Here is a 19,430-nt window from a genome sequence, read left to right as displayed (position 1 = left end):
CTTTCCTGACTTTTGTACGTTTTACTGGGACAAGGAAAAACCTGCCACCAAATATTGCTTTAACTGAGAAATGTACTGCTTAATGCTTAAAGGTTCAAATTTCAGTGTTTGTCTGATATGAATGTGATAAGATAATTGTATTCTTCTCTGTTTGATAAATTCAAAAGTCATAAAACATGTTTGGTGTGGATTGAACAGCCCAAAGACCTAAGGGATGGTTGTGTAAAATTTTTGCATCATCTGCTTGTTTGCCCCATCTCAATGTCCAGATGACTATGGATTATATGCAATGTATAACTTTACATTAATTAAATGTAATTAATTTCCATTTAATTCCCAGTTTTTTTACACACATCTCCTGGTTTATCTGGCTCTGTACTCTAAGGTTTAGGTCTCTGTTTGAAAACCTGATTCATCAATACAAAAGCTTTGGTGTGAGCTATGTCATTTCCCATGGGAAGACATTTTACCTATTTAGAAAACAGATGGGTAACTATAGCCATTTCCTTAATCCCTCTCTTGATCTGTAAAATGGGCCTAAAAAGTAAAATTGTAAGTCTGACCACTGAAAAATAAACTTCTCTGGACTTTAGAGAACCTCTGAAATTTGCTTTGGTGGATTATAATGTACAGAGAGCAAGACCCTTTCACATAGTGATTTACAAAGTTAAAATGCATGGGCCAATATGCTATTTGCTTCCACGACTGATAGGTAACTGCGATTTCTGGATTACTTCTACATAAACCATCAAGCCATTTTAGACTTGATTCTGACTCACGGAGGAATTGGTTGCAGTTCTCAAGACTGAAGGCAATTTGGGTGAAAGTGATCATGAAATTATAGCTTTCGTGGTTCTAAGGAAAAGAAGATGTGAGAGCAGCAGAAAAAGGAAAAAATACTTCAAAAAGGCAGGTGTTAGTGACCTCAGAGAATGGGTAGGTAATGTTCCATAGGAAGAAAATCAAAGGGAGAAAGAAGTTCAAGAGAGCTACCCATCCTGGTATTTGTCCATCATATTGATGTAAACCAGCAGTCCTTTAAAAAGATTGAACCATTGTTTTGCCTTATGATTTATAATTTCTTTGTTATCCTTGCAGTCTTTCTGATTTGGAAATAAAGTATTTGTAGAGTGGTTTATATGCCTGTAAAGCTTAGAAATGACTTTGTTCTTGTAGTTTCGGCTTCACTAGGTCTGAGTCTGGCCAAATCTCTAGCCAAAGTAATAATACCTTTGCCTTTGTCAGTTGTGCCTGAAGAAGTGGTGTCAGGGTAATCTGATTTGCAGCATAAGAAAACTCTTGTAGTAATTCCTATGTTTGCAGTATTTATGCTATTTACAATTGATTTAGCTATAGAAAATCCCCGTGGAAGTCTACTGTCATTGCCAATGTGATCACATCCAACTGAATGAGAATTACTGCTTTATTCTAGTAAGTAGTTGGGTTACATTAAAAAAACCCCACCTCTGATGAATTGCTGCAATCAGGCTTTTGTTTCAAACTTACTTTGGAGTCCTGGAACCCCAGTGTTCCTCCAGATAGCAAGGTAAAACAAGAAGTTGTTTTGATTAGACTTAGAATCTGCAAGTGAAACATAATCAGTAACAACTAACCTTTAAATCATTTGCTGCACATGTCCACATTTTGATTTTGTAACACTGCAGATTACATTTCTGAGATTTCTCTAATTTACAAAAGGAAAGATAGAATGCCCAGAGATATGATTCCACTCTATGTCAAAACACTCACTAGATGCTTTCCCCACAAATGGAACAGAGTCATGCCATGTTGGTGTTATTCCTATACCAGTTTCACTCTGTGCCAAGATGGTAATAGTTTTAGGGGTGTTTTTCTGTAGCAAAACAAAAGCAATTGTTCCAGAAAAGTCAAGGAAATTTGCAACACTTCCTAGTTTTAGTCCAAACTGAACAACATTTTTATTTGGTGTAAAGTGCCCTTTGGTGATGTTTGGAGTCTATCTGTTTTACTACAGTTCTCAAAGAAAAGCATTAATTGGGATTTGGAGCCCTCACTTTGCAACCTTCACTTCTTAGGGAGTGAGCTAAGAGAGACACCTACGAGCCACTCATGTAAGGCCTCTAAGAAAAGGTTTGTGAGTCCTCATAGCAAACTCCAATTGAGCTGAAAACAATCCCCAGCTCAGTCTGTATCATCAGTACCAACGACACTGAACCCATCTAAATCTGGTTCCAAAGGCACGTGCGGTACCAAACTGACAGGGCAAGTCGGAATGCCTAAAGACCCGATGAGCGCAGGCAAAGAAGCATTGGTTCCTCAGGGGTGTAATATCCACCCTGGCGAAGGCTCCCTTGGTACTGTCATGAACATCAGTACCGATGACAATATGTCAGGTACCGATACACCCTGCTATCAGGTCTCTGTGTCAGACACTGTCAGTATAAATCTCTTGGCACCAACAGCCTCCGCTGGTACTGACGCCCTCTGCACTGACAGATTTCCAGTGTGCGACGGATCTTTCGGTGTCCGACACATTGGACTCTCCTTTCCACGGTGCTGGGGCCATGGTACTGAGTTCACCCAGCGCCCTTGGCTCACCAATGACCTCCTGCCATGCACCACCCTTTTTGTCGTCGGAATCAGAAAGTGAGCAAAAGGACCTAGCTTCCCAACACTCTTCTCACCTGCCATACGGAGCCCAGTTTCACTATGGACAGTGGGCATACCACCCCCCTGACCCACAGCCTCCCTGGTTTGGGCAACCATGGTACCAACCACCAGGCCCCTTCCCATCATAATGGCCATACTGGGACCCTGGCAGGCCCAAAGACAACAGGCCTCCATCACTGCTAGTATGGCCTGCCAACAGCTGAGGAAGTGCCCTCCTTCAGCCGCTGCCTCAAGGGCCTCTGATCTCCCTGAGCAGCAAGGGAAGTGGAAGAGATAGTCACTCCTCCAGCCCACTTCTCATCATCATCACCAGATGAGACAGTGATGCCCTCTCTGCCATCTATGGCAGATGACTTTAAACTGTTCCAGGACTTGGTACAGAGGGTGGCAGACGCATTCCAAATGCATTTACAAGAGGTGTCTGAGTTGCGCCACAAGGTGGTGGACATTCTACATTCCTCTGTCTCCTCCAGAGAGGCCCTCCCTATTAATGAGGTTCCACTGGACCCCACCAAGGTGAGTCCGACCAACTTGTAAGAAGGCAGACAAGAAATATTATGTGCCAGAAAAGGATGCGGAATTTCTGTTCCTACACATGCCTCCCAATTCAATCACTGTATACGCAGTTAACTCTAAAGGCTACCAACACCACTTTAAGTCCACCCCTTATGACCAGAACTGCAAGCACCTAGACCTGTTTCACAGGAAGGTCTACTCCTTGTCTATTTTTCAATTCAGAGTGGTGAACTATTAAGCCTAGTGGCCTATGTGAAGCTTAGTTCTTTTAATGAACAGCCCTCCGATTCTCACAAGGACCGATTTTAAAGCCTTGGTTAAAGTGGGCCATCTGGTAACAAAAACATCTCCCCAGTTTGCACTTGATGCAACTGACACGGTGGCACATTCTATTTCAACTGCCACTGTGATGAGGTGGGCCTTGTGGCTTCATCTCTCTGGCTTCCCCAAGGAGGTCCAAATGATGGTGGAGGACTTCCCCTTTGAGGGGACTAAATTATTTACTGAAAAGACTAATCCCTCCCTCCGCACGTTAGAAGATTCGAAGGCCACTCTTCAATCCCTCGGGATCTATACACCTGGATACAAAAGAAAGTACAGCCCTCAGCCACCATTCAAGCTTCGCTCACAGTACTCATCTCAATATCCATCTCAATATACACAGAGATCAAATGAACCTTAGAGGAAGAAGCCCAGGTTCTCCAGACAAAAGATGTCAGGATCTTAGGAAATTTCCTCTCAGCTCTCCTTCTCGAAGAGACAGTTTTGATGGATTGGTTGAGGTGCCCATAGAACACTCTCCTCATTTCATGCTGGAAGCCACACTGATTCCATCAGAGATCGTCTCACCCCATTCTGCAGCACCTGATAACGGATAACCTCCAACTAATGGGTGGTGGATATCATCCAAGTTGGCTACTCCATCCTTTTCTCCCCCACCCCAATACCCTCTTCAGGGACCCTTCTTACAAGAGCTTGCTACGTCAGGAGATAGACCACCTCCTCAGCGTAGGAGCCATAGAGCCAGTGCCTGCACATGTAGGGGGCAGAGGCTTCTAAATTAGGGATCTAAATTAGCTGTTACCAGTCAAGAAAGAGATCTTGGAGTCATTGTGGATAGTTCTTTGAAAACATCCACTCAGTGTGTAGCGGCAGTCAAATAAGCTAACAATGTTGGGAACATTAAGAAAGGAATAGATAATAAGACAGAAAATATCATATTTCCTCTGTATCAATCCATGGTACGCCCACATCTTGAATACCGCGTTCAGATATGTTTGCCCCATCTCAAAAAAGATATATTGGAATTGGAAAGTTTCAGAAACGGGCAACAAAAATTATTAGGGGTATGGAATGTTTTCCGTATGAGGAGAGATTAATAAGATTGGGAGTTTTCAGCTTGGAAAAGAGACAACTAAGGGGGAATATGACAGAGGTCTATAAAATCATGACTGGTGTAGAGAAAGTAAATAAGGAAGTGCTATTTACTCCTTCTCATAACACACGAACTAGGGGTCACCAAATGGAATTAATAGGCAGCAGATTTAAAACAAGTATTTTAAAACAAGTAGAAGTATTTCTCCACACAACACGCAATCAACCTATGGAACTCTTTGCCAGAGGATGTTGTGAAGGCCAAGAATTCTCAAAGAAATTTGCACAGTTCCAGTTGTTTTTAATTTCTTGTTGGTGCCAGGCAAACATTTTCTGGCCAATCCGGTTACGTAAAATCTTTTTAAAACAGTAAAATTCTTTTTCACTGATCTGAGTGGCTTCCAAATTTAATGCCAATTTTGAATTGAAACATTTATAGGCATAGGATATCCAATTCCTATCCAGACTATGAAATCATAAAGACATCATGCAATAGTGTCTGCAGCGTTGCCAGCATCAAGCATTTAAAAATAATGAGGTAGGCCCAAAAACATCATGAGATTACAAAAAAATTGTAAAAAGAAAAGGGGTACTTGTGGCACCTTAGAGACTAACAAATTTATTTGAGCATAAGCTTTTATGAGCTACAGCTCACTTCATCGGATGCATTCAGTGGAAAATACAGTGGGGAGATTTATATAGATAGAGAACATGAAACAATGGGTGTTACCAAACACACTGTAATAAGAGTGATCACTTAAGGTGAAAAGAAAAGAACTAACACGGCTGCTACTCTGAAACCTGTCACTTAAGGTGCGCTATTACCAGCAGGAGAGCGGTGGGTGGGAAAATCTTTTGTAGTGATAATCAAAGTGGGCCATTTCCAGCAGTTGACAAGAATGTCTAAGGAACAGTGGGGGGCCGGGGGGAAATAAACATGGGGAAATAGTTTTAATAGTTTTCTGTAATGACACATCCACTCCTAGTCTTTATTCAAGCCTAAATTAATTGTATCCAGTTTGAAAATTAATTCCAATTCAGCAGTCTCTCATTGGAGTCTGTTTCTGAAGTTTTTTTGTTGAAGAATTGCAACTTTTAGGTCTGTAATCGAGTGACCAAAGAGATTGAAGTGTTCTCCGACTGGTTTTTGAATGTTATAATTCTTGACGTCTGATTTGTGTCCATTTATTCTTTTACGTAGAGACTGTCCAGTTTGACCAATGTACATGGCCGAGGGGCATTGCTGGCACATGATGGCATATATCACACTGGTAGATGTGCAGGTGAACGAGCCTCTGATAGTGTGGCTGATGTGATTAGGCCCTATGATGGTGTCCCCTGAATAGATATGTGGACACAGTTGGCAACGGGCTTTGTTGCAAGGATAGGTTCCTGGGTTAGTGGTTCTGTTGTGTGGTGTGTGGTTGCTGGTGAGTATTTGCTTCAGGTTGGGGGCTGTCTGTAAGCAAGGACTGACCTGTCTCCCAAGATCTGTGAGAGTGATGGGTCATCCTTCAGGATAGGTTGTAGATCCTTGATGATGCATTGGAGAGGTTTTAGCTGGCAGCTGAAGGTGATGGCTAGTGACGTTCTGTTATTTTCTTTGTTGGCCCTGTCCTGTAGTAGGTGACTTCTGGGTACTCTTCTGGCTTTGTCAATCTGTTTCTTCACTTCAGCAGGTGGGTATTGTAGTTGTAAGAATGCTTGATAGAGATCTTGTAGGTGTTTGTCTCTGTCTGAGGGGTGGGAGCTAATGCGGTTGTATCGTGGAGCTTGGCTCTAGACAATGGATCGTGTGGTGTGGTCTGGATGAAAGCTGGAGGCATGTAGGTAGGAATAGCGGTCAGTAGGTTTCCGGTATAGGGTGGTGTTTATGTGACCATCACTTATTAGCACCATAGTGTCCAGGAAGTGGATCTCTTGTGTGGACTGGTCCAGGCTGAGGTTGATGGTGGGATGAAGATGTCATTAATGTAGCGCAAGTAGAGTAGGGGCATTAGGGGACGAGAGCTGAGGAAGCATTGTTCTAAGTCAGCCATAAAAATATTGGCATACTGTGGGGCCATGCGGGTACCGATAGCAGTGCCGCTGATTCTGGATGGACTCCGCCTGAAGGTCGAAACAACAGACTGGACTTCTACATAGAGTGCTTCCGCCGACATGCACGGGCTGAAATTGTGGAAAAGCAGCGTCATTTGCCCTATAACATCAGCCGTGCAGAACACGATGCCATCCACAGCCTCAGAAACAACTCTGACACCATAATCAAAAAGGCTGACAAAGGAGGTGCTGTCGTCATCATAAATAGGTCGGAATATGAACAAGAGGCTACTAGGTTGTTCTCCAACACCACTTTCTACAAGCCATTACCCTCTGATCCCACTGAGGGTTACCAAAAGAAACTACACCATTTGCTCAAGAAACTCCCTGAAAAAGCACAGGAACAAATCCGCACAGACACACCCCTGGAACCCCGACCTGGGGTATTCTATCTGCAACCCAAGATCCATAAACCTGGAAATCCTGGACACCCCATCATCTCAGGCATTGGCACCCTGACAGCAGGATTGTCTGGCTATGTAGACTCCCTCCTCAGGCCCTATGCTACCAGCACTCCCCGCTATCTTCGAGACACCACTTACTTCATGAGGAAACTACAATCTATCGGTGATCTTCCTGAAAACACCATCCTGGCATTTGCCCTCAGACAGAGACAAACACCTACAAGATCTCTGTCAAGCATTCTTACAACTACAATACCCACCTGCTGAAGTGAAGAAACAGATTGACAAAGCCAGAAGAGTACCCAGAAGTCACCTACTACAGGACAGGGCCAACAAAGAAAATAACAGAACGTCACTAGCCATCACCTTCAGCCGCCAGCTAAAACCTCTCCAACGCATCATCAAGGATCTACAACCTATCCTGAAGGATGACCCATCACTCCTGGGAGACAGGCCAGTCCTTGCTTACAGACAGCCCCCCAACCTGAAGCAAATACTCACCAGCAACCGCACACCACACAACAGAACCACTAACCCAGGAACCTATCCGTTGCCAACTGTGTCCACATATCTATTCAGGGGACACCATCATAGGGCCTAATCACATCAGCCACACTATCAGAGGCTCGTTCACCTGCACATCTACCAATGTGATATATACCATCATGTGCCAGCAATGCCCCTCGGCCATGTACATTGGTCAAACTGGACAGTCTCTACGTAAAAGAATAAATGGACACAAATTAGACGTCAAGAATTATAACATTCAAAAACCAGTCGGAGAACACTTCAATCTCTTTGGTCACTCGATTACAGACCTAAAAGTTGCAATTCTTCAACAAAAAAACTTCAGAAACAGACTCCAATGAGAGACTGCTGAATTGGAATTAATTTGCAAACTGGATACAATTAATTTAGGCTTGAATAAAGACTGGGAGTGGATGTGTCATTCCACAAAGTAAAACTATTTCCCCCCAACCCTCCACTGTTCCGCAGACGTTCTTGTCAACCACTGTATTTTCCACTGAATGCATCTGATGAAGTGAGCTGTAGCTCATGAAAGCTTATGCTCAAATAAATGTGTTAGTCTCTGAAGTGCCACAAGTACTCCTTTTCTTTTTGAAAATACAGACTAACACGGCTGCTACTCTGAAACCTGTCAAAAAATTGTGGTTCTTTTAATTTCCCTTTTGGTTTTTCTGCCTTTAAAATACACGTAAGTCACATTTTCAAACCTTTCTCCACAACCATATGAGACAGGGTGCTATCTGTAGCACCCTGGTGACTGAGGTTGCTGCAGCACTGGGAAGACTGCAGACTAAATTGAAGTCCATTAACCAGTTTCTGTTGGGGATTACAGAGACTTGTGTGGCAATTGGTGGATTAATGAAGGAATTGGCTCTGTGGTTGGGAGGATATATTGGTGAAGAATTGAGAAGTAAAGAGAAGGGCTCAGAGAGTGAACTGTGGGTAGGAGAGAAAGCTGTGTGAACATATTCGTCCTGCTATATACCTGTGATTCCATCTGTTATGCTTTGAAACTGAAAATTAAAAAGCACATATGGTGAAAGGGAAACAGTCTGCATGTGTTTGTGGCTAAGAGACCACAAGAACAGGCTAGGCAGCTACTCACAGGGTAGGTGAAGGGACAGCCTGTGACACCATAAAAGTTGGAAACTAACTTTATTTTAATGACAGCTCTGAGTATCTTATATGATCAGTTGACTTCAGAAGCTGAGGCCTTAAGAAAAGCACCAAATATTGCAAGAATTGGAAACACTGTGTCTGTTTTGGTCTCAGATTCACTGGCAAAACTGACAGCTATCTCTTGTTCACAGTGAGAACTTGATGCTTGTTAAAAAACAACAGCAGCAAACATGCACACACACACACACACAACTGGGAAGAGAAAGATTTGCCCCACTATTTTCTGTGCTGTCTGGTTACATCTGCATCTAGCTGAGATTTTATAATGCATTTTGAAATGGAAGTCTCTGCACTTTCACGTGTTAAAATTAATGGCAATGGATTTTTCAAGCAAGTTTGCAAAAAGCTTTTCCTCTTAGTCAGGTTTCCAAACTGGTGGATCAAGAGGGGCAGGTCCCTCGTGTGGAGAGGGGTATAGAAGTAAGGAAAAGAACAGGGGGATTAGTCTGAGGCTCATGAGAACTGCTGTTTGGAGAAGCAACACTCCTGTCTGAATCTAGGAATTGATTTTAGTGGAGCACGTGAATATTAGGATACTCCTCCAAAATCTCATAGGGAGAGAGTAGGTTCTTGGCCTATGTCCTATGCTTCATATAGAAGGGGGAAATTGTATGGGTCAGTCTAGAACAGAAGCTCCCCTCTGTCTGATCAACCATCATCCAAACAGGTTTTTCAGTGTGGCTTTCATTTGTTTTGCTCTTTCTCAGAGAGCACGCATCTTTGTGCCCTTGTCTGTCAAGCCGTTACAGTTTTAGGGAAGGAACAGAGTTTGCTGATGCAACAGAAGATAAATACTTCCCAGAGGTGAGCACTTTTATCATAAGGACAGACCAAACAAGAAACTCGTTATGCTCTCAGCCAGCATTTTGAGGAGCAAATACAAAACAAAACAAGTATATTCTTACTGCCTTTGTTTCATATTAGGGAGATAACCCATGCCATGGGGAAGAAAAAGGAGAAAACTCTTACTTAACACTTCTGTCCTCCATAACCATCAAAGTAGTGCTGGTTATGAGTTAATTAGATAGTGTGTGCACCCTTCCACAGTAATAAAACTGTTAGTGGTCTGTCCAATGCTTTAAGGCTTTGACTCCTTCATAATCACACATGGTTGTTAGTATTATCTGTTTGTACTGTTGTAGATTCTAGAAGCCACAGTCAAGGATCCCATATTGTGCCAGACATTATATATACATGTTACAAAAAGACAAATGAAATCACTTAAATGTGCAAGAATATTGCAGGTAACAAGTTTTCTTCATGAGCGATGGAAATATTAATAGGGCGGCAACCAGAGAAGAGGAAGGAAAAGGCGGGGGGGGGGAATAGGCTCTTGTACTGTCAGATATGGATGGATTTTTGTGATGTTAGTTGAAGCTGAATATTTCCTTAGGCAGACAAAGTCCCATGCTCCATTGAAGATAAGGCTGGAAGGTGATCAGAGGTGAGGTCTAGTTTGTTGGTTGAAATTTCCTCTTCTTTCTTGTTGGCAGGAACCAGCTAAGAAAGCATCAGCCAAGCAGGCAAAGACATTAAGGGATGTTGTTAAACCTAAAAAAACACATGGCCTGACATCCAATAAGTTTTGTACCGATTAAACCCACAGCTTAAAAAAAAAATTTTAAGAAAAGCAAAGGAGAGAATAGGCATTGAAACTCCAGTGAAATAAAATCAACCACAAGCTGAGGAAATACATGCAATTTTTATAACTGTATAGTCCATGGAAAGCTACCCAGTTTGTTATGGCATTTATTTCCAGTAGTGTTTTAACCCAAACAATCTTATCTTGTAAACCAGGGGTTCTCAAATTCGGGGTTGGGACCCCTCAGGGGGTCATGAGGTTATTACATGGGGGGTCATGACCTGTCAGCCTCCACCCCAAACACCACTTTGCCTCCATAATTTATAATGGTGTTAAATATATTTAAAAGTGTTTTTAATTTATAAGGGGGGGTTGCACTCTGAGGTTTGCTATGTGAAAGGGGTCACCAGTACAAAAGTTTGAGAACCACTATTGTAGACAAATCATCTTTGAACACAGTCTCAGAAGTTATCAACAGTCCTCAAAACAAGGTTCTCCACGTTAATTGTTTTCTCTTTAGCATGACTTTGAGTTAAGTATTTTTGGCTTTTCTAAAAGTTCCAGGATAAAAGTCCAGAGTGCAACAGTCTTAATCTATAGATTGGTCATGTCAGTTGGACACATTTGCTGACATTGCCCACAAATGTCACTGCGTCTGCCATTCTGACCAGCTATGTGGTCTTCCCCATGGCAGCAGTGCAAAAATACTGATATATTCAAGTTACTCATGGTTCTGCTTCCGTGAGTCTCCCAGTACATCTGTTATGGCAGTGTGAGGAACCATAGATGCCCAAGGCAATGCTGCCTTGGCTGCCTCATGGCAGCAGACAGAAGTGCAATGGGGGAACTCCATCTGCATGTGCATACATATTGGGATCCACTCCTTCAGCCCCCACTGCAAAGGACAGCCCCACTCTCACATCTCTTCTTCCTCTACTGCCTCATAGACCTAATCAAACCTCTCTTCCCTTCACAAAGACCAGATTTCACCCTCTATTATGCACAAATACACTATCTTTCCCACATCCACCCCAGAGCTCCCTGTTGGCCAGCCCTGATCCACCAGGGTTTTTGTGAAGAGAAGAGGTAATGAGGCAGGCTAGCAGAGTTTGTAAAATGGAAGCAAATGCTAGAACTTAACAGTTTCATCATATAATCTGGGCAAAACTCCATTAGGTTTCCCTGAATAGGGGGACTAACTTTTATGTGTCTAATTTTGAATGTTCAAAAATGGCTTAATGTCCAAGACATTATCAGAATGTGTGTGTGTGAAGTTTGGCGGTCCATAGTAGTTCAGCTAGAAGAACCTTCAGAGGGGTGATGAAAATAGAAAAATTCAAAAGGAGAGGGTGTCTTATGTATAATTTTCCCCTTGCAAATTTAACGAAGACTTTGTCCAGAAAATACATAGAAAATTCAGTTGTCCTGTGGAGAATTATTGACCCAAATTTAGAGACTAATTTCAGTCCAAAGAGATGAAAGACAGGAATATCAATTCTCTGTTAAGAGCAAATCTCAATGCACCCTTAATTATGGAGTTGTTACCAATGCTTCCATATTCTGTGGTGCTTTTGCATTTTAAAAAGTAAATATTTTTTAAAAAATTAACTGATATTTTGTCTTGAAAAAAATCCATCATATTGTATGAAGTTGTGTAGATTTGACCATGTTTCTTATAGTGTTGCTAACTAATTGAATAGTACTGGTTAATGAAGAAAGCATATATTTCTCTGAAGATAATTCTTATTGTGTAAGCGCTAGGAGCACAGGTGTTATTGTTTATTAACTGTGCTACTCAGTAGAGTGACGCAATACTAATTTAGTGCCACACTGGAAGGTGGTTTACAAACTATCAGTATATAAGCATATTATATACAGTATATGGATATGACCTGTTATAGTATTTTAAGACAGTCATGTGAGATATTTCTAAATTATTACATAATCTGGGTGGTCACTGCGCCTTTTCAGTTAGTATTTCTCTTTTTCTAGGCTGATTCTGTACAAGGTGGTGATGATTCTCCATTCTCAGACTCTATTACCTTGGAACAAACAACAAGTAACATTGGAATATCAAGTGGACGTGTTAGCTTGTGGATGCAATGGATGTTGCCAAAAATTACTATAAAGCTGTTTGCACCAGATCCTGGAAGTAAAGGCACAGGTATGGTACATAGAATTATCTATTTTAATTTAGTACTTTAAGTGTGTAGTTATTTTAAGATAAAACCAATTGCTATTTAAAGCAAGTATTCATGAAATGAAAACTCTGATAGTTATAAAAAAGATGCACGTGTTTGTCCAGTGTTTTAGCATACTGCAATATGCTGTCATGCATGGGATCAGACTTCAGCATTGTCCTTTGCACCTGGATTGGCAGAGATTGGGAGCATTGCAAAGGCAATTTTGCAGCTTAGTCTTAGACCACAAAGTGATTTTTAAGTTTGAAGACAATTTGTTCACTTCTTTGGAGTTATGCAAGTATGAAAAACAGTATATTTTTTCCTCATATGAAGTTATTCTCTTGTTTTTCCCACTCAGAGACTTCAGAAACAGGTGGCTGTTAAAATTTAATTTGGCACATGGCTCATCCTCAAAAGAAATAGGACTATACTAAATCTGAATTAAAAGTTTGTTAGTCATTTTAAATGATAAAGGACAAAAGTTTGTGCATCAGCAGTGTGCACATTTTAGTAAGTTTTTCTGGTGATGGTATGTGCCCAACTGTATGCCACTAAATACAATTTTGCATTTTTCTATCAACATTTAAAAATCAACACAATTTTTAAATGGCATTGTGACTGGGGTCCCAGTGAGGGCCAGCTAAGATCAGTCAATTATGGTGAACTGCAAAGAATGGGGAAGACAAATCCCCATAAAACTGGTGGCTATTCCACTTAGATTTACCAAGACAGCGTAAAACAGCTTCTTTGTTACCTTACTGGTTACTCAGAAGTCCAAACCACACAGTTCCCTTAAAGTGATCCAACCTCAGGCCTCCTTCCGGGAACCCACATGAAATATGATGAACATTTCTGTAAATCTTATTTTATCATATAAAAGAAAAGGTTCTACCAATCGCGAAGGATCAGACACATTATCTCCCAGGTTCGTGAATGTTTCAGATCTTACCCAAATACACACTACAGCCAATTCTTATTAACTAAACTAAATTTATTAAAAAACAACAGAGAGAGAATATAGTTAAAAGAGCAGTATACATACAGACATGAGTTCAGTTCATTTAGGTGCACATTCATAGCAGAGATGCTGAGCTTCGTAGCTGCAAAGAGATCTTTCAGAATAGTTCATCAGTTATAGTCCAATGTCCAAATATCATATTCAGGGCGTATCAGCATAACTGGGACCTCAGTCTTGCAACTCAGACTTACCCTGATGAAGCCTGAGCAGATCTGAGATGACAGAATCAGGGCCCAAAGATCTTTTATACAATTTCATGTCCTCTTTGACAAGTTGGGATTTCCTCAGGGAACAAAAGGTAATTAGGATGACTTTGAAGATGGTCCATCACTGATACTTAGCTATAGAATTAACATAAGGCAATTTGCGTGTTCCTCCACTATTCACAGTACATTTCAAGGAGAGATGAATACCAAGATATCCTGTGTTTACAATTCGTTTAAATGCTAGAATGTTCTTTTGATCTCTGAACTATAAGAATACAGCATAGACAGAGACTGTTGATTACATTGTCCACCCTACTCACTCATATGTAAATACACAAAACCACAAACATCATCTCCCCACATGTCTTTTGAGGGTTATTTATTTTGCAGAATGTTTAACCGTTTCTAACCATGCATCACAGACATAAATTTAACACAATATCTATAATATTTTAAAAATAAGAAGGAATTTAATTTGTTTCAGTTTACTTTATGTTGAAAATAGAAATATGATTTAATGGTAGGTGGTACACAATTCACTTTTCTTACTAACTTTTTTATTTGGAAAATATAACTTTTGCACTAATAAGATTTATAAATAACTCATCAGGTAGATTTTGTCAATCACTTGTTATTGTATGAATTTAAGTACATATTTTTCTTAGGATGCACACTTGACATCCTTGTTAACAAAATGTACTGGCACCCTGTTTTAGAAAATGAAGAAATTAATCTATCTGATTAAAGTTAATTTACAAAGAAATGTAGCAGAACATTTGACAGCAGAAACTTAACAGGAAACAAATCTGAAAATTCAGTAGACATGATGATGAGGATGATAAAAACAACTTGGCACTTGTAAAACACTTCAAAAATGAAAAGCATTTTCAACTGATATTATCTAAATTACCCCCATCACCATGATGGTTGTTAGGTAAGTATTATTATGTACACTTTTTATAAATGAAGATACCAGAGCAAAGAGGTTAGCTGACTTGTCCAAGCCCTAAAAATATTGTTTCTGCCAGAGCTGGGATTATTGCTCAAGAATTCCTAGCTCTCAGTCATGCTCTTACATCTCTAAATCAAGTGTCTTTTGTGCTGTTGTTTAATTTGAGTATCTCAAGCCCAGTGGTGGGCAAACTACGGCCTGGGGGACACATCTGGCCATCCAGACGTTTTAATCCGGCCCTCGAGCTCCTGCCAGGAAGCGGGGTCTGGGGCTTGTCCCGCTCTGGTGCTCCAGCCGGGGAGTGGGTTTGGGGTCTTGCCCCACTCCACACAGCTCCCAGAAGCAAGGGCATGTCCCCACTCCGGCTCCTACATGTAGGGGCAGCCAGAGGGCTCCACATGCTGCCCTCGCCCCAACCATTGCCCCTGCAACTCCCATGGGCTGGGAACTGCAGCCAGTGGGAGCTGAAGAGGCGGTGCCTGCAGACAGGGCAGCGCGCAGAGCCACCTGGTCCCACCTCCGTATAGGAGCCGGATGGGGGACGTGCCGCTGTTTCTGGGAGCTGCTTGAGGTAAGCGCTGCCCAGAGCCTGCCCCCCTGAACCTCTTCCATGCCAACCCCCTGCCCCAGCATGATACCCCTCCCGCCGTTTGTCCCAGCCTGGAACATCCTCCTGCACCCCCAACCCCTCATCCCCAGCTCCACCCCAGAGCCCCCACCTCCAGCTGGAGCCCTCTCGCCCTCCAACCCCCAATTTCGTGAGCATTCATGGCCCACCATACAATTTCCATACCTACATGTGGCCCTTAGACCAAGAAGTTTGCCCACCCCGATCTAGCCTGTTTAATGGTATATAAGGGTATGTCTACACTACCCGCCAGATTGGCGGGCAGCGATTGATCCAGCAGGGATCAATTTATCGCATCTAGTCTAGATGCAATAAATCGACTCTTGTACTCCACCGCTGCGAGAGTTAACGGGTGGAGTTAACGGGGGAGTGGCAGCAGTCGACTCACCGCGGTGAAGACACAACAGTAAGTCGATCTAAGTACGTCGACTTCAGCTACGTTATTCAAGTAGCTGAAGTTGCATAATTTAGATCAATTCCCGCCACCACTCTCCCACCCCAGTGTAGACCAGGGCTTAGGCTATAGAGAAAGCTGTATACTACTCTGTGTCCACAGAATTGCCATTGATGTCAACATTAGCAGTTCACATGGATCAAGAGCAGTAAATGGCCCTGATTCTTTTTAATTGATTTTCAAGTCAAAATGTACGGAACAAAAATCCTGTATTCATTTTTTCCCCTAAATTTTGAAGGGAAGATGTACTGTTGTTTCAATACAGTAGTTCAAAACAGTACATTTTTCTAGGTTCATTTAATAACCATAATTGTGCAGTAACATACTGAAATCTGGAAGCATTCTTTACTTAATAATGTGCTATTCTTTTCTAAAGTTGAGAAGTAAAATAACCCATCACTACTTTCAGTGACTTACTGTGATGCTGTCCATTTGGAAAATACAGTGAGAGCAAGCAAGGCACAAAAATGACTTAAAAATTTGACACCAACTGTCTCAGGTTTAATTTCTCAACTCTACTTTGTAAACATTAATGTTGCTTTTATGTTTTAATAAGAATCAGAGTCTCAGTCTAATTTCTGTCCCTTTTTAATGTCATTTGCCCATTTTTATTACATAATCTGAGGAGTCTATTTAGTAGTAAGTGAGGAGGAGTTATTGTATTTATTAGTCATATTTGTCTCTCTTCTCGTGGATCTTAGATTGTAAATTCCTATCCTGCAAATGTTAGATGTAAAAAGCCATGTATATTTATTGTGCATATAAATAATTACACACAGAAACAATGTTAAAAGAACTTTAAAATTGGTTACAAAGTCAAGCACTCAACAATTAGGAAATCCCAAAATTAAAGTTACCTGTGCAGCCTTAATTCACCCAGTTTTGCGCATGTATCTTATGATAATCTTTAATTACATGGTCACATGCTATTTTTCCACCGAACTGTTATATCTAATGGACACCTAAAGTGACAAATATTAACTTGATCTTTGTAACAGTTTAAGTGGAGCAGCATTATCACAACTAGGAAAGACAGGTTGCTCTGAGAAAACTATTCGTATTTCATAGCTGACTTCTATTTAAGCAAAATGTGGAGGATTTGGTAAGAGATGTTATCCATCTTGTAGTCATTGGAAGTGGCTATTCAGATTGCAAAACATCTTTGACAGCTGCTAAACTCTGGTCTGCCTCAAATTATCTAATCTATCCAGGTTTTTATACTGCATTCATCACTGTAGCATCAGATTAATTGGTATTTTTCCATTCTGAGTTCTTTTGACATTTTATCTTTCTGTTGTATGCTTTACAGCAGAGTTGAGCCCAAACCAAAACAGTCTCAGCATTTTTAAGAGAGATTTGGATTCTGGATCTGCATCTGTGTTTTGTGACTGACTTCTGTCTATGAGATGTTTGAACAAAAATTCACTACGTGAAAAGCCCTGAACTTTGCAGGGTGGGAATTAGAGATCCAAATACAAATTGTGGTGACCCAGGCACGTTTCTAGTGTATGAACAGTGTTTTATTTATAACACTAGCTTAGAGATTGTAATTCACAGATGTTAATTTTAATTATCACTGGTTATTGCAGAAATTTGTGTTGTCAGTGAATTAGAAGATCTCAGCGCCTCAGTAGATGTGCAAGATGTATACACCAAAGTCAAATGTAAAATAGAGAGCTTCAACATTGACCACTACAGAAACAGGTAATTCCTGGAAGTCATGCTATATTAATTCCATTCTGAAAAAAGAAAGCAGTTTTTTCATTGACAGAATTATCATTTGACTTATAATTAAAAAATCATTGTGGAATATAGTGAAATAAGCCATAACTATACTTTTTTTTAAACAGTAAACACTGATAATCAGAATTTCCCAGAATTAGACTTGCTTGCAAACAAGGTATACATAAGCCATTTCAGTCTTTTGGGAGAAATACATTTTGTGTGTGGCACCATTAAAATTGGTATTTGTTGAACTAAATGAGTTGTCCAAATGCTTACAATGGAAAATGCCTCAAATACTGTACTGTGATTAGTTTTACTCTACCAAATAGTAAATGTCTAGTTTTTTTATGTCTCCTGCTTGATAAGTTGTTTATTTTTAAGACATCAGAAGGAAATTTCTAATAAAAGAGATGTTTTTGTTGTTGTGGAGTAGCTGCACTGTAATGCAGGGAACTGAGTTCATTACCATTGTAGCAGGTGCTAGTCTAATAAGTAGAGTAGCTTTGACAAGCTCTGAGGGAGACACATATAGTCTTCATCAGCTGAATGGTGAGTTGTCATGAAGCAGAATCTGTGGAGGTATGTGGGAGATGGTAATTAAGAGAAAATGGGACAATTCTCTAGTGTCTTTCCCTGGGAGAAGAATCAACAAATAATCCATTAAAATATTTAAAAATTTGTTATTAGGGTGAGATGTTTCAAAAGTGCCTAAGGGATTTAGGAGCACAAGTCCTACTGACTTAGAGAGACTTGTACTCCTAAATCCCGTAGGCATTTTTGAAAGTCTCCCATGAGAACAATCGGAAGGAAATTCAGTGTAAACCTCTCATTCTGTCCTTAATTCAGTTATCAATTCATTTGAGACTTAGTACAATGAACAAACACTACAGGGTGTGTATGAAAAGTAGATCCATTCTGAATTTTCTTTCTTTTCTCTGAATTAGAAATATATATTTGTTTGAACGTATTGTAACAATTATTAATCAAACCTTACATTTTATTTCTCGAAACTTCTGTTGCAGTTTATACCATGATGCTTTTAGATATAACAGTATACACCAAGCCCTCATACTATTAACAAGTTACTTTTTCCACAGGTTCTGTGAAAGGCTTGAGAGGTTCTTTGTTCTGAATAGTCTGAAGCTTCAAACTCTCCAGAGCTTCCTTCCAACTTAGTAGTGTTTTTTCTTTGCTTAAGTTTTATCAGGTTATTAAGTTACTCCATTTAACATAATTGCATTGTCAAATCTAGTTTCAATTCATAAACTGTTCAAAGTACACTCTATATATGACTAAATTCTGTGGACTCAAACCAAATGCAGAGAACAGATAAGGTGAACATTCTGTTTTCCAGGCCAGGGGAAGGCTGGCAGTCAGGACATTCTGAAGGAATATTTCTACAATGCAAAGAAAAACTTGTGGTGAGATTTTTGTAGTGGAATAAGATGCTTAACAAAATAACTCTGTTCTAAAACTTAAACAATATAATTTTTCTTTGTTCTCAGACATGTTCAGAAGAATGATTGCAAGAATTATAATACAAAACATAATTTTCCCACTTCATAACCAATTTTGTGCTTATGAACAAGTACTCTAAATTTGAAATGTAATTGGATACTGTTTTCCTTTCTCAATTTTTTTGTTCTTGTAATCATCCTCTTCCATGCTAATAAAGCTTTTTGCTGAATTTTTAATTCCGAGAAAATCAAGTGGTAAGTCTGTTTTGTGTGCAGAATTCTATTAGATTTTAATTCCATGACCTCTTGATTGGGTTGTCCTTTCCCATAAATTACAGTTTTTCAAATTTATATTTTTCACACCAGTTTTTCTTTTGATTTCCTTGAATTTGGGCATTTCAGAAGGTGTGTGTGACACATGCTATGTCTCACAGCTGTGCAGAGCTATGCAAATTTCAGCATAATTTAAAATTCT

At 40.4% G+C, this 19,430-nt stretch overlaps 1 protein-coding gene across 6 annotated transcripts in view; it reads left to right on the top strand.

The window, feature by feature from the left end:
• Nucleotides 1–19,430, top strand: part of VPS13B (vacuolar protein sorting 13 homolog B) — a 940,751-nt gene that overhangs the window by 607,555 nt on the left and 313,766 nt on the right. For 5 of the 6 annotated variants that reach the window (XM_048841327.2, XM_048841328.2, XM_048841325.2 and 2 more), the window contains 2 exons: nt 12,325–12,496; nt 17,363–17,477. In XM_048841327.2, the coding sequence (XP_048697284.2) occupies nt 12,325–12,496; nt 17,363–17,477 (287 nt within the window). Of the gene's footprint in view, nt 1–12,324; nt 12,497–17,362; nt 17,478–18,852; nt 18,920–19,430 lie in introns of all 6 variants that reach the window. The other variant, XM_048841329.2, reaches the window with a different exon arrangement.

The sequence above is a fragment of the Caretta caretta genome, chromosome 2 (genome assembly GCF_965140235.1).
Source record: "Caretta caretta isolate rCarCar2 chromosome 2, rCarCar1.hap1, whole genome shotgun sequence".
Taxonomy (NCBI): Eukaryota; Metazoa; Chordata; order Testudines; family Cheloniidae; genus Caretta; species Caretta caretta.
This window is presented reverse-complemented; position numbering and strand designations above follow the sequence as displayed.